The sequence below is a fragment of the Orcinus orca genome, chromosome 4, assembly GCF_937001465.1.
Source record: "Orcinus orca chromosome 4, mOrcOrc1.1, whole genome shotgun sequence".
NCBI lineage: Eukaryota > Metazoa > Chordata > Mammalia > Artiodactyla > Delphinidae > Orcinus > Orcinus orca.
The window spans coordinates 104,458,326-104,474,367 of NC_064562.1; the positions used below are offsets into that span (position 1 = coordinate 104,458,326).

The window sequence follows — 16,042 nt, forward strand, 5'->3', positions numbered from 1 at the left end:
AATTAACCTTTGCTACCTTGTCTTGTGGTCTATAATACTGACTTATTTTTGAGTTCCATAAGAAGGAGATGGTGGTTTAGGTCATCTATAAACTTTTTAATATGTATGTGTCCAAAAGTCTTTATTCAGACCGACTTCAGTGTACCAAATTAGACAGCTAAGAAAAGACTAATAATTAGTAATTACACAGAATCATATGTTGTGGTTGAATATTGCCATGGTTTAAGTTGCTGTTTTCCTCCAATTTCCATCTAAATGCTCTCAAAACCCAATTTATCCTCTGCTTTTCTCAGTCTCATAGGCTTGAAATAATTCAGGATATTGGAACTCTGGAAGCCAGAGTATAGTACTTAATGTCTAATTATATTAGCTCTTAAGTAAACTAACCTGGATGTATTCACATCCATCCAACCTAAGACACTAAGGAGGAGTATTCCTGGACCATACTTGGATGGAAGTAACTTTGGTAAACTGAAAGCTATAGTTTTGTTTCTCCCCTGAAAGTGTCTCCTAGTCACGGTCACTTACTGAATGCCTACTGAATCAGATGAGTGTTATCAATGTTAAGAACAAGAGAAAAAACAACAAAAAAGGAAACTTGTTTTGGCATTATGTCAGAGTTTTGGCCTTTGTTTCTATCCATTCACACCTCTTCATGGTCATTCACCCCTCTCACTTTCTCTTTTAGATAGAGGACCTAGCTATACCATTCACTGTAGAAGTGGCATGCATTTTATCCACTCATCTCATCTATAGTGTTTGTAATATCCTTGGAATTTTTGAGGAAGTTAGGTTGTAACTAATCTGGAGGTGAACATAAATCTTTCACTGTCAAAGTTGACATGCAGTTTCCTTAGCATAGGAAGAGGGATGTTTAAATTATCCTGACTTGGAAATGTAGAATAAAAGTTCTGAGAACTAAAATCCAAATTATGTCAGGCTGTTCCTTATTGTTCCCTAACACTGCAGAGCATTTTAGTGAGATAACCCACAGAAAAGCATCAAGCACAGCACTTGGCATCTGTTAGAATTTAGTAAGTGTTAATCTCACTACTAATTTCCTTTTCTTCTTAGTCAAACCCCTATTACCAGGAGCTACTTATTTTTCGATGAGAAACAACCATTGTATATTTCCCCCAGCTAACTGGGAGGCTCTACACACTTTCTGATAAAGATTTTGATAATGCAAAGTCAGTTTAATTCAGTCGGATTTTTTTCCTCTGTTCATCCCCTGTGTTTTGATATAATGAGGATTTACCATACCTGTTAATGCAACATAAATCTTCACTTTTATTATCCACCCCATCAGCAAACTAGCTTTTGTGAAAATTGAAGCTAAAATATACTTGATAAATGTTCCTTCCTCCTCGATAGGGAAAACTGGTCTGAAAATCATTTTTCAAGGAGCTTTTTCCAAAGGTTTAGAGTTCCTCCAAGCCTTTAAGAAGTTGGAAATGTTATTAAGCATTTTGATTTCTTTTCCTTTCATCTCCTGTTTAGAAATTAATGTCTTGAAAAATTGGCTGCAAATGTTAAGGTTTTTTAAAGATATGGAATCTATTCATCTGTCTAATAAAACTGCAACATGTTAAAAATAATCAGTTCTTCACTAGACATTTTGGTCAATCTTGGAAAGATTTTTGTCTTTGCTTTTTAGACCTTCAGATGCCTTTTAATTTCATTTTTATCACTAGGAAAACCAAACACTCTAATCATTTTCTCAAATGAGAATTTCAACATGTATTCAATCTCTGATCTTTGTAAGATAGCAAGATGTGGTCGCATTCTTATGTTGCATAAAAGAAGATTGACAGTCAAATAGGTAATTTAAGTGATTGCGGAACAGCCCTTTGGATTTCTGTCTTTCCTATCTAGGTTGTGTCTTCTTTTTACTGCAGAATGTATCAGTATCCAATATAAAAGGTCCTCTGGTTTATCCTTTTTTGGGATTATTGTTGCGCAGAGTTTCGTATAAAGAAGCAATTCAGAGACTATCCCAATATGTCTGCATATGGATGTGCATATGGTCGATTTTCACTTTTACTGTGAATTTCCTTGAAGATGAACATAGGCTGTGTATATTCCCTTAATGGTAGATGAGCAATTTCTTCGTGATGGTTCAATTTCTTTCTCTCTCTTCTGCATTTCTCCCTCCTTTTCCTCTGTACAGTAGTAACCTTCCTAAAAACATTCATTAAAAAAAATAAATAAATAACACTCATGCAAGCAGGCGCCAGGAAGTTTAGATAACAGGCCCATCAAATTCTGCTGTTTGGCTGGAGCTGGCTGCATAAATAGAATGGAATGTGATGTGATGATTCCCTTGCTCAAGTGTACAGCACTGCTCCGGGATGAGCCTCACTCTCCATTTATATTTATTGACCTCCAGGATGTGCTGGGTGCTCTGGAACAACACAATTACAGCCTTCAGTTGAGACATACAATCTACATGGAAGCGAATCAGGCAGCCCTCTCTGCTTGCTGTACTTCGTCTGGTCAGTTACGTAGGCTCAATGGTTGCTGTCAGAGAATTGTGTTTTACCAGCTGTTTCAGTGGAGTGAGACAAGTGAGAGCACTTACCCTTAAACCATAAAAGCAAATCATGGAAACCTTTGTTAGTACACTCAGCTGAGCTACTTGGGTAAGGTTTTTCCTATGATAAAGCACCAAACCTGGTTTTCATTCTCCACTGTCTTAGAGAGTCTCAGAGTAAGGACCACACTTAGTCACCTTTGATGTAATGAAGGGTATGGAACTAGGTGTCAAAAGTGATTAATTGATTGATTTTTCAACAAATATTCATTAAGAAGACTCTTATGTTTGGGTACCCTTAAAATATAGTAGTCGATATGACTGGTATGGTCTGTGCTTTCATGAAGCTTTCATTGTTGGGGGAGATGGACATTAAACACCGAATAAACTATTAATTATTTAATTACAATTGGGCACAGAACTACAAAGGAGAAGTAGAGTGTTCTATCAGAGCAACTTGTAATAGAAAGCCGAACCTCACCTCAAGTCTCAGAAAGGAAAATGATGTTAACTTCACTGATACAAGAAAGACCCACTGGGAAGAGGCTGAACTACAGAGTTTGGTTTGGGTAATGTTGGTCTAGTTTGAGGTGCCTATGGGACATCCAACCTGAGATGTCAAATAGATAGTTGTTTATTTGAACCTGAAGCTCAGAGGAACTTTCCTGATGAAAACGGAAATATGAGTGTTGCATATGGTAAAGGAAGAAACATGGATGATCAAATCACCTAGGAGGATACGTATTATAGGGTCTGTGAATTGTTCAGTTACGTTTCTCAAACATTTATTGAGAGTCCACTCTTTACCAAGTTCTTTGCTAAATACTGGGCACATGAAATGGACATATGTTCAGTAAATAACATAGGACATCTCTTTGCTTTAAGCCTAAATGACTTTTTACATCATCCAAGATGTAAAAAGATATTCTCAGCACATCCAGAGAAAACTCTTAGGCAGGCTAAATCTGTACCTTTGCCCTGTGTTTCCTAGTCTCTGCCTCCGTCTAACTTAAATCTCTCCAACCTTAAATTCATTTCATTCTTGTTTGCCATTGATAGACATGCAAGCTAACTGGTAAGCACTTCGTTATACCAACTTCTTACACCTTTTCTCAGCTTGAGAAACGTCATCATCTTTGGCCTTGTCTTCTTGGAATAAGAGATACACGATTACTTCTTACACTAAGAATGCATTCTTGTTCTGTAAAAAGTGATCCATCTTCAGGCTATAAAATATTCTTCCCATATTTTGTAGGTTATAAATTGCTGTTGACTTTCAGATTATGATGATATTGACTCCACTTGTGAAAATTAGGCCACACCCTTCTCGTCTGTTCCTAAAATAAGATTCATTGGCAAAGTGAAATTTATAGCCTCTTTTATAGCTCTTATTCTTTGGAGACCCATGGCTTAAAATGGCCAGTATTTTAAGACTGTATTTTTAAAATTATTGTCTTTGGACCACCTGTATCAGAATCACTGGGGTGTGCTTGTTAAAAATAAAGATCATTGAAGCTTACTTTCCAAATTTTTTTAATACAGCTGGAATAAACCCAATCATTTGCATTTTTAGTAAGCACCCCAGGTAATTTGTATTTATACTAGAGTTTAAGAATCAATATTTTGAGGGGTGTCAAAATTTGGATGTCAAACTATCATGCTGTACATCTTAAAATTACATAGTAACGGATGTCAATGATTTGTCAATAGAACTAAAATATGTGTATATTTTATTATTACAATTCTGAGTTAAGGAGAAATTAAAGAGTTTTGCAAGCCAGGTCAGTTTCCTACCAATTTTGAAGATTAATAATCAAGTCACAAGTGTTAAAATATTTAATAGATATTATTCAGCTATTCAGTGATAAAAAAGATTGCATTACACACATTTCTTCTATAATACATTAAATTTCATGTGACAAAGAAACAGATGGATAGAAAAAGTAGAAGAGAGTGAGAGGCAGAAGAGAGTGATACTGAAGAAATGGAAAGTAAAACTTGGTTCAAGTGTAGTCTTTTGTTCAGGTTTAGTGTGTGTTTTGCTTTAATTGGCATGCTCGGGGGGGGGTTCTTATTATACATGATTGCACATTTATAAATGTTTCTAGCATTCAACTTCTTTCCTATCTTCAGAACTAGCAAGTGTCTTCTCACCTTCCCCCCCTAGGAAGAACGCCGTGTGATTTATGTTGGTAAAATCAGACCTGACACAACACGGACAGAACTGAGGGACCGTTTTGAAGTTTTTGGTGAAATTGAGGAGTGCACAGTAAATCTGCGGGATGATGGGTGAGAATCTTCAAGATTATTTCTTGTTTAGAAGCTGACATATGTAAAAAATTATGGCCATAAGATTACTAGAATGGGAATGCTTTGACAGATGACATGTTGAGTTCAGAACCTTATTTATTTTCTTTCATCCCTATTTATTAATCTTTCTAGTTGAGATTTCCTATCCCAGAAATAAGTATTTAGCTGCTTGACAGGACAATCACACTGATAAATGGATGCAGTGGTTCAGACGTTGGCACCAGCGAAGTCTCCAAAGTAGAAAGGGTTACAGTCATATATGCTAATCCTTCCTCACTAGCTTTGAACTTCTCTTCTTTGTCCATTGCAGAGACAGCTATGGTTTCATTACCTACCGTTATACCTGTGATGCTTTTGCTGCTCTTGAAAATGGATATACTTTGCGCAGGTCGAATGAAACTGACTTCGAGCTGTACTTTTGTGGACGCAAGCAGTTTTTCAAGTCTAACTATGCAGACCTAGGTATGGATTTTACTGTACATAGAATGAGGAATCCATAATGTAGAGCTCAAAATGGAAGCATATGTAAACTGTAGGCACATTGGGTTGGACCATCGCTTTATTTTACTAGAGGGAATATTTGAATACAGATTTTATCTTATTTTTTATTTTTTAACACACGAGACAGTTTCAGAAGCAAGGGGCTTAAGTTTTGGCAACAAAGAGAAGAAGCAAATTGTTTCTACTGTCTGCCCATATGCTGAAATTCTGCACTATTTGTATGTGTGTGTGTGTGTGTGTGTGTGTGTGTGTGTGGTATGTTTTGAGTGTGCAAGTGTTGTATTCGTTTGTAATCTGTTACTGCTTTCCGTGCCTACCCTGAATCCTTTTGTACAAGCTATAGCATTGGCATCATTGCTTTGCAGAACAGAATATGCAAAAGTCTTATTCTTTTTTCCTTATTATCTCACAAACTCTTAGAAATGTCAACATTTTCTACAAATTACACCCAGAGAGAGGAGAAAGTAAAATTTCATGTGCTAAATCACACTGTACTTTCTTTAAAACAAAAGAAGAAAAAAAAACCCTGTTTTTTTTTAGTGCTTCCATATGCTAGGCACTGTGCCAAGGCTTTGTAAGCGTTTTCTCATTTAATTACCAGAACAATCCTAGGAAGTGGATATTATCATCCCCATTTTACAGGTAAGGAAGCTGAAAAGTAGATAAGTATTCCTTTTTGCCTGTTATAAAAGTTGTACAGACTCAAGGGGTGACATTTGGAAAATATAAAAAGGTATTAAGAAAAATAGCCTATCACCTAGAGATAACCACTGCTACCTAGTATGGGATTTGCTGTTCAGTATTTTGTGTCAGACCGTCAAATTTCTTGTAGTTGAGGTCATATTATACATATATATACACTTTTAAGTTCTACTTTTCTCGATTAATATTATATAAGTTCATTTTCCACTGTGATTCAAAGGGTGAAAAATAATTTACCAGTACACTTTAATGGTTGTATAGCATTCTGTCTGGCAAATAGTGCCATTATACTTAATCGTTCCCTTATAGCTAAACACATTTTCAGTTTTTGATATTATAAATAATGCCACGATGGACATCTTGATTTCCTTTCCAATTTTAATTTTGTTCCTTTCCATGTTATTCCCTAACTAATGTGTGTGTTGTAAGCCTTTAAATTCCTTCATGAAATAATGAAGGAAGGAAAATGGCAAATGTCTTGTGCATATGACATAATTATTGAAATCAATTTATAATAATCATCATGAAATTAACATATCAATCTGCTCCTAAGCATTATTATATGTCTATCTGCACTTGCTTTGGCTTTGGTATAAAGAAAAAAATGAATACCAAATACAGGGCTTTTTTCTTCCTTCAGCTGAACTGATGTCTTCCTAGAGTAATTGATACAGGTGGGGTGCATTGTTCAGGAGGAATATGCTATAATTCACTTCACAAGCTAAATAGATAGTATGAAGCAGGGGAGAGACAGTTGACTGTTAGAGAGATAGACGCCTAGGGATGAAAATATAAAAGGTGGCAAGTCATTTGTTCAAATGTTGGCTGATAAAAACAGTCCAGACAGATTGAAGTCTTGAGTTGATTTGACTTATTTTCTTCGGTGATGAAGGCCAGGGTGTTTTCTAGTCTCTCAAAACATCTAGAGTTTAGAATAAGCTACCTAGAGGGGCCTTTAGATCGTGATTCATCACTGGTAAAGGGAGCATGGGATAGTATTTCCAAATTGCACTGGAGCCTCCCTGAAATATTTCTAAGAAGAATGCTTCTCCTCTAGTTATCTCTCTGCCTTGCCAGCAGCAATAGAAACTTTGCCATTGCTAAGCTAGCTCTGATTTCCTGAAAGGTGTGTTTGATGTGTATTGTAATAGCATGGATTTTTCCGTTTCCCTCCAGCCTTACAAATGCAGGAAGTGGAGTCGATCTGAGTGTAGGCCTGGTGTAGTTGAAAGCGCCTTGGCTTTGGAATTTCGCAGGCCTGGTTTTGAAACCTGAGTTAGCTTTTTGACCTTGAGCAATTAAACTCCCTCTGCTTCTGGTTCTTCATTTGTAAAATACATTATAATGTTGTTGTGAAGATTAAATTTGTGTCTGTGAAACCCTTAGCATAGTGTCAGTGTCTGGCACAAAATAGATTCTCAATGAATAGTAGCTATAATTATAATAAAAATGATTGTTATGAGAAGTTATAAATTTGAAGTTATTTTAAAATGAAAGAATCAACACCAGGGGCCAGCTTTGGAACCAAACAACATCATGTATGTCTTGTCTTTATTCCCTGAATAGTTGAAGTTAAGTGCCTCGGGCCATGAATGCTGAATAAGGTGCATATAAGCATATCCTGGACTCTTAGAGGGGTTGGGAGCTTACGTATATGTCAAGAGTAAAGTGAAAATGATGTGATACTGATTAATTTTACCAAAAGTGAAGCAACCTATCATTTTAGATAGATTACCAATTTTTAAAATTTTTATTTGCTCTCCTAAATTAAGTTAGCTCATGTATCCCATTTCTCTGCTATTTTTAAATTATAGTTAATTTACAGTGTTGTGTTAGTTTCGAGCGTACAGCAAAGTGATTCAGTTATACATGTATATATATATTCTTTTTCAGATTCTTTTCCACTATAGATTATTATAAGATATTGAGTAGAGTTCCCTGTGCTATCCAGTAGGTCCTTGTTGTTTATCTATTTTATATATAGTCGTGTGTGCCTGTTCATCCCAGTCACCTAATTTATCTCCCCCACCCCCCTCACCCCTCATCCCCTTTGGTAACCATAAGTTTGTTTTCTATGTCTGTGAGTCTATTTCTGTTTTGTAAGTAAGTTCATTTGTATAATTTTTTTTAGATTCAACATTTAAGTGATATATGATATTTGTCTTTCTCTGTCTGACTTCTTCACTTGGTATGATAAATTCTAAGTCCACCCATGTTGCTGCAAATGGCATTATTTCATTCTCTTTTAGGGCTGAGTAATATTCCATTGTATATATGTACCACATCTTCTTTGTCCATTCCTCTGTCAGTGGACGTTTAGGTTGCTTCCATGTCTTGGTTATTGTAACACTGGGGTACATGTATCCTTTCAGATTATGGTTTTCTCCAGATATATGCCCAGGAGTGGGATTGATGGATCATATGGTAATTCCATTTTTAGTTTTTTAAGGAATCTCCATACTGTTCTCCATAGTGGTTGTACCAATTTACATTCCCACCAACAGTGTAGGGGGGTTCCTTTTTCCTCCACACCCTCTTCAGCATCTATTATTTGTAGACTTTTAAATGATGGCCATTCTGACTGGTGTGAAGTGACACCTCATCAGAGTTTTGATTTGCATTTCCCCAATAATTAGCGATATTGAGCAGCTTTTCAGGTCCCTGTTGGCCATCTGTATGTCTTCTTTGGAGAAATGTCTATTTAGGCCTCCATTTTTCTGCTGTTGAGGCCACTTAATGGTTGCTTACAATACTATTAGTGCAAAACACAATGATTCTGGTTACTATTTATGAGCCAGATTTATAAATGAGACTCAGAATTTAAAGGGATGATCAGCTTATCATGATGAAGCCAATATTTAAGTCTGGTTTCTATGAATCTGTAATCTGTGTGTCTTTCTGTTTACTGTTCTATAAACAAATAGATCTTTCCATTTGAAAGAGCTTGATGAAAAATCTCAAAGAGGAAAGACAGAAATTAAATTAGGACTATAGGGTCAAAACAGAAGGATGGGTCATGATTAAGAATATGATCATTTTGATCAGGAATTAGTTTTGGCTTAGAATTTGTAAATAATAAAAAGTAAACAAATAACATTGGTCACAAACTCTTTATTAACTCAAATAAATGTAGTATATTATCAACATCTTGAATACATATGTAACTTTACATATACCCTTGCCATTCATTGGTAAATCAATCCCAGATCTAAACACAAATATTTTCAATCACGTTTTTAATAATATGTGGGTGTTCAAGACTAATACATTCATTAGACAAATACTGAGTGCCTACTTTGTGCCAACAGTTTTCTAGGTGCTCGGAATACAGTTGTGATGTGATTTGTTTCTATTAATACAGTATTATTAATTATAAAATTTTATTTTTTTAATTTGTTAGCGTGGCTTTCAGGTTATTCCTATAAAAATTTCATTATCTCTTACTTGTGTTGCAATATCCTTCCTTTAGTGGAGGGAAAGGGGTGGAGTGGATGTTATTGCCACAGGAGTTGCGTATAAACACATTGTCTCTTCAAGAAATGAGAAAGATTTTGTGGGTGCCGACTGACATAGTATGCCCATGAAAGTTGGTATATACGTAAGCACCAAGCCACTGTATTTCAGTGTAGAAACTCTTGAAATCCACTGTATCAAAGTGCTTTTAGTATTTACTGATGAAAACCCAGAAAATTCTGGGTTTCATGTAGAATAATCCCAAATTAAGACATTTTAAATATTCTCAAAATCTCCTCCAAGGAAAGATACACATATATATTCTCGACGGTTCTATGCTGACTTTATGTCACACAGACTGCCATCACTGGACAGCTCCTCCGTCTTCATCTACAGTGCAAGTGGAATTCTGATTTCAGGCTAATCTCTGACAATGAGCAGAACTTTTTTGTGTGTCTACAGAAGAGATTTTGATTTGAACAACAGCTGCTCATGAGGCTTTGGTTATACAGGCAAATTATTCATTAGGCTATGAAGAGAAGAGTGTAAGCCAGTGTAATTTAAGATTGACCATATAAAATTTTAGTGAGGAAAGATGGGCCATTTTTGTCCTGTTTTTATATCTGAGGCTGACTATAATTGTTCATCTTACCTGGAAAAAGAAATGCAGTAAAGACAAGGGATGGTGAGAATGAGAAAAAAAAAAAAAGTGAAGGAATTTCCTTGTCTTTAAAGTAGATTGAAGCTGGTGGGGAAGGGGAATCAGCCTGGTTCTGGAGAGCGTAAGGGATTTGCAACCTTTTCAGAAGAACACCTTGTGAGGTCAGTGATTAGCCCCCATATTATCTAATATTACCTTTTTCTGTCACCGAGCATTTCTATTTTGTAATTTAATCTGGGTAAAACACAAATATTTATATTTTAGTAAGATCGTTAACGTTTCCCAGAAAGGTTTAGTCTTCTCTTCTAGTAAGTGCTTTCCAAGGAATGAATGTGTTTGCCAGAGGCTTTCTATTGTATTTCCAAGATACCTTTTCTCAAGCTGAGAGACCAGCAGAAATAGTTGACTTTTCCATAGATGTCAAAGGAGAAAAATCAGAAATATTTGACAGAATTTTACCTTACGTCCAACGTGGCTGACATACATCCATTTTGTTCAGGGCTACTTAAAGTGGCATGTGGAGCTTTGCACAAAAGCTTACTTGGACTAGTTTAAAGATCTAAGAAAGACCATGGCTTTATTTATACGGGTATATTTTTCCTCTCCTATTAGTGAGTAAAGAGGCTGCATTTGCCCTCTCTGGACATGAAGCATTTTCCTAAACCTTCTAATTTGGGGAGAGTTTGTGCCACTGTTGCTGGGGTCCCTCAAGGTACTGGAGATCGTATGTCCCTCCCTCCTGAAAGGGGAGCAGCAGGGTGATGAGTGGGTGAAGTTCTGACAATTATCTCTCTCCCACTCAACTGGCTTTCATGCTCAATGAAATCCATCCCACTGAATAGGAAAATTAGTTCCAGCTTCTACTTTTACCTCTCCAGCTAAGTGGTTGAGGAACCTTGGGTAAGTCATTTAACATGCCAGGAAGGGAGAGGGGGCTTATTTTTAAAGCATATTGATTGACTAAGTTACTATTGAAAAGAAATATTAAAGTCTGTTCTGATTACCTCCAGGAGTGTTTAAATCTAAAATGAGTCAATAGATGACTGTTTTGAATGCTCATCACTCCTTACCCTCTGCAAATATATACATGTGCTATAAATAAATAAATATATAAATATACAATTAATTAACTAAAATATTCGTGTGTATATATACCAGTACCATATACTGTAAAAATACCTTCTGCAAATAGATATACGCATATTAATATTCATACATATAAATACCTTCTGAAAAAATATATATGTAAATATATGCATATATATGTGTACACCAACATCAATATCATATACTAATAAAAGCTGGGCATATTTTTTAAAGTATATCGATTGGATAAGTTGCTCTTGAATCAGGTAATCTTAGAATAGATGATTGAGTTAATGACCATCAGCAGAGGGTACATCTAACTCTGGCTTGGGTTTCTTTCAGATTCAAACTCAGATGACTTTGACCCTGCTTCCACCAAGAGCAAGTATGACTCTCTGGATTTCGATAGTTTACTGAAAGAAGCCCAGAGAAGCTTGCGCAGGTAACATGTTCCCTGGCTGAGGATGACAGAGGGACGGTGAATACCTCACGGGACAGCGCGTCCTTCCCTAACAGACTGTTGCAAGTCATACTTAGGAATTTCTCCTACTTTACACTCTCTATACAAAAACAAAACAAAACAACAACAATACAACAAGAACAACAACAATGGTTTACATGAACACAGCTGCTGAAGAGGCAAGAGACAGAATGGAAACCCAGTAAGCACATGTTTATTTATGGGTGTCAGCTTTGCTTTCCCTGAGTCTCTTGGCGATGGAGTGTGTGTGTGTGTGTGTGTGTGTGTGTGCGCGCGCGCGCGTGTGCTTGCCTGGTTTGGGGGAAGTGTGTATGTACAGGTGGGGACTGGGAGCACCTGACCAGAGCGTGCAAGGGCAAACCACTTCAAATGGCAGCAGTTCCATGAAGACACACTTAAAACCTAGAACTTCAAAATGTTCATATTCTATTCAAAAGGAAAAAAAAAATATGTACATCCAAAAGGAAAGAAAACCAACCAACCACAAGCCACCCTAAAATGACAGCCACTGATGTCTGGGCATCAGCCTCCGTACTCTGTTTTTTTTAAGAAAGTGCAAAATCAACTTGAAGCAAGCTTTCTCTCATAACGTAACGATTATATGACAATCCCGAAGAAACTGCAGGTTCCGTAGAACTCATATCCTTTCTCTCTCTCTCCCTTTTTTTCTTTCTTTTTTTCCTTTTGCCATGGAATCTGGGTGGGAGAGGATACTTCGGGCACCGAGCTCAACTTTCCTAACATTTTGAAGTTTCTGTAGTTCGTCCTTTCTCATGACACCCATGTAGATGTCCAAAATGTTGATCTTCCACAGCGAATTTCAAAAGCCTTGTCAATGGTCAAGCTTGCAGCTTGTTCAGTGGTTCTTTCTGAGGAGCGAGCACGGTGTTACATTACTAATGGGAGTTGGGTAGAACTCTCTGGGATGTGTTCAGATAGTATCATTGCTACATTCTCTGATGTAGTTAAGTATTTACAGATGTTAAATGGAGTATTTTTATTTTGTGTACATATGATACAATGATGTTCTTTTTTTGTTACAGCTATGCACTGTAAATGCAGCCTTCTTTTCAAAACTGCTAAATTTTTCTTAATCGAGAATATTCAAATGTAATTATGAGGTGAAACAATTATTGTACACTAACATATTTAGAAGCTGAACTTACCGCTTATATATATTTGATTGTAAAACAAAACAAACAAAAAAGGACAGTGTGTGTGTCCGTTGAGTGCAACACAACAAATCGATGCTTTATGCACAACCATCCCTTCTTAGGTGAGCTTCGATCCAAGCATCTTGTCAAGAAATCTCCTAGCCCCCTAAAGGTATTAACCACTTCTGCGATATTTTTCCACATTTTCTTGTTGCTTGTTTTTCTTTGAAGTTTTATACACTGGATTTGTTAGGGGAATGAAATTTTCTCATCTAAAATTTTTCTAGAAGATATCATGATTTTATGTAAAGTCTCTCAATGGGTAACCATTAAGAAATGTTTTTATTTTCTCTATCAACAGTAGTTTTGAAACTAGAGGTCAAAAATCTTTTTAAAATGCTGTTTTGTTTTAATTTTTGTGATTTTAATTTGATACAAAATGCTGAGGTAATAATTACAGTATGATTTTTACAATAATTAATGTGTGTCTGAAGACTATCTTTGAAGCCAGTATCTCTTTCCCTTGGCAGAGTATGATGATGGTATTTATCTGTATTTTTTACAGTTATGCATCCTGTATAAATACTGATATTTCATTCCTTTGTTTACTAAAGAGACATATTTATCAGTTGCAGATAGCCTATTTATTATAAATTATGAGATGATGAAAATAATAAAGCCAGTGGAAATTTTCTACCTAGGATGCATGGCAATTGTCAGGTTGGAGTTTAAGTGTTTCATTTGGGAAATTCCGCTTTTGCAGAAGCAGTGTTTCTACTTGCACTAGCATGGCCTCTGACGTGACCATGAAGTTGTTCTTGATGACATTGCTTCTGCTAAATTCAATAAAAACTTCAGAAAAACCTCCATTTTTGAGCATCAGGATTTCCTCTGAGTGTGGAGCCCTGGAATGGAAGTCAGTAAAGTTTGGCGTGTACATTCAAGTTTTTAAATTGAGATCCGATTACAGTTTGGCCGACATGACTTTTCTGGAAGACATGATATACCTACTACGTAATCGTTCTTTTCCTTTCTCTCGCCCAACACGATCTTATAAAATGGATTTCACCCCCAGGCCAATGCAGCTAATTTTGAAAGCTGCATTCATTTATCACCAGCATATTGTGTTCTGAGTGAATCCACTGTCTGTCCTGTCGGATGCTTGCTTGAGTTTTTGGCTTCTTATTTCTAAGTAGATAGAAAGCAATAAAAATACTATGAAATAAAAGAACTTGTTCACAGGTCCTGCGTTACGACCGTAACACATCTTTAATCCGCCTAATTCTTGTTGTTCCGTAGGTTAAATGCAGGTATTTTAACTCTGTGTGGACGCCAAACTAAAGTTTACAGTCTTTCTTTCTGAATTTTGAGTATCTTCTGTTGTAGAATAAGAATAAAAAAAGACTATTAAGAGCAATAAATTATTTTTAAGAAATCAATATTTAGTAAATCATATTATGTGTTCAAGGACCAGATGCTTTCTCTATTTTGCCTTTAAATTTTTTGTGATCCAATTTTCAATACATTCTCCTTTTTGCCCTGGATTGTTGACATGAGTAAAAATCTTGGTTTCTTTTCTTACTTATGAAAAGACAACACTACAGATTTCATGTTGAGGATTCATTTATCCCCCCTTCTGGCCTGACAAATATTGTTACCATGAAGATAGTTTTCTTCCATGGACTTCAAATTGCATCTAAAATTAGTGCAAAGAGAGACTCACTAGACCATCCAAATAGAGCTTTTGTATCTTATGCAGACACTGTGGGTAGCCCATCAAAATGTAAACTGTGTTCCTTTTATTTTTATTTTTAAAATTTTTTTTGGAGAGAATATTTCCAATGAACACATGCACCCCATCATCACTGGAGGCAAATTTCAGCATAGATCTGTAGGATTTTTAGATGACCCCGGGCCATTGCCTTCATGCTGTGGTAAGTACCACATCTACAATTTTGGTAACTGAACTGGTGCTTTAGAAATGTGGGTTGTTTTTTGTTTTTCAAGAGATGTAGCAGAATAATTCTTCCAGTGCAACAAAATCAATTTTTGCTAAACGACTCTGAGAGCAACGGTTGGGCTGTCAACATTCAAAGCAGCAGAGAGGGAACTTTGCACTATTGGGGTATGATGGTTGGGTCAGTTGAAAAAAAGGAAACCTTTTCATGCCTTTAGATGTGAACTTACAGTAGGTAATGATTATGTGTCCTTTTTTGATGGCTGTAACGAGAACTTCAATCACTGTAGTCTAAGACCTGATCTATAGATGACCTAGAATAGCCATGTAATATAATGTGATGATTCTAAATTTGTACCTATGTGACAGACATTTTCAATAATATGAACTGCTGATTTGATGGAGCTACTATAAGATTTGTAGGTGAAAGTGTAATACTGTTGGTTGAACTATGCTGAAGAGGGAAAGTGAGCGATTAGTTGAGCCCTTGTCGGGCTTTTTTTTTTTCCCACCTGCCAACTCTACATGTATTGTTGTGGTTTTATTCATTGTATGAAAATTCCTGTGATTTTTTTTTTTAAATGTGCAGTACACATCAGCCTCACTGAGCTAATAAAGGGAAACGAATGTTTCAAATCTACTTCTGCTTTTCTTATTTATCATAACCAAACTCCTGGCATATTCCTCAGATCAGTACACATTACTCGCTTATCGTTATTCTGTTTCCTCTCTGGATCTCCCCCCTCCCCCTGCTTTTCCATATTCATGGATGGATTTCAGCTCTAAGGTAACATGCACCTTCTGTATTTTACCTTGTCTCCTTTCAAATGGCAAAGGCAGAAGTGGTGATTTCTATAATGAGAAGTGATGTGGGACTTTATCAAACGGATTAGCTCTGTTTTGGTACTTAACCCTGGAAAGTGTGAATTTTAGGTACGAGCCACTGCCCCTAGTGAGAAACCTGCTAAATATTTCAGCTTAGGAAGCAATTGTACTCTAATGGGCTGAATTTTTTTTTATTGACAGTTGATTTACAATGTTATGTTAGTTTCTGGTGTATTGCATGGACTGAATATTTTTTGAAGACTTGTAACAGAATGCATCTCCCTGTCCCCCCGTCATATGTAAGTCATCAGGTTAAATATGGGACAAGCTGATAGATTGCTGCCGGTACGGCTTGCTGTCAGGATGTCCACTGTGCCTT

At 36.3% G+C, this 16,042-nt stretch overlaps 1 protein-coding gene across 3 annotated transcripts in view; it reads left to right on the plus strand.

Moving 5' to 3' along the window:
- Positions 1-14,904, plus strand: part of PPARGC1A (PPARG coactivator 1 alpha) — a 663,089-nt gene extending 648,185 nt beyond the window's left edge. For all 3 annotated transcript variants that reach the window (XM_049709463.1, XM_012531745.2, XM_004266198.4), the window contains 3 exons: positions 4,701-4,822; positions 5,154-5,305; positions 11,589-14,904. In XM_049709463.1, coding sequence (XP_049565420.1) covers positions 4,701-4,822; positions 5,154-5,305; positions 11,589-11,692 — 378 coding nt within the window. In that variant the 3' untranslated portion in view covers positions 11,693-14,904. The remainder of the gene's footprint in view (positions 1-4,700; positions 4,823-5,153; positions 5,306-11,588) is intronic.
- Positions 14,905-16,042: the final 1,138 nt, after the last annotated feature.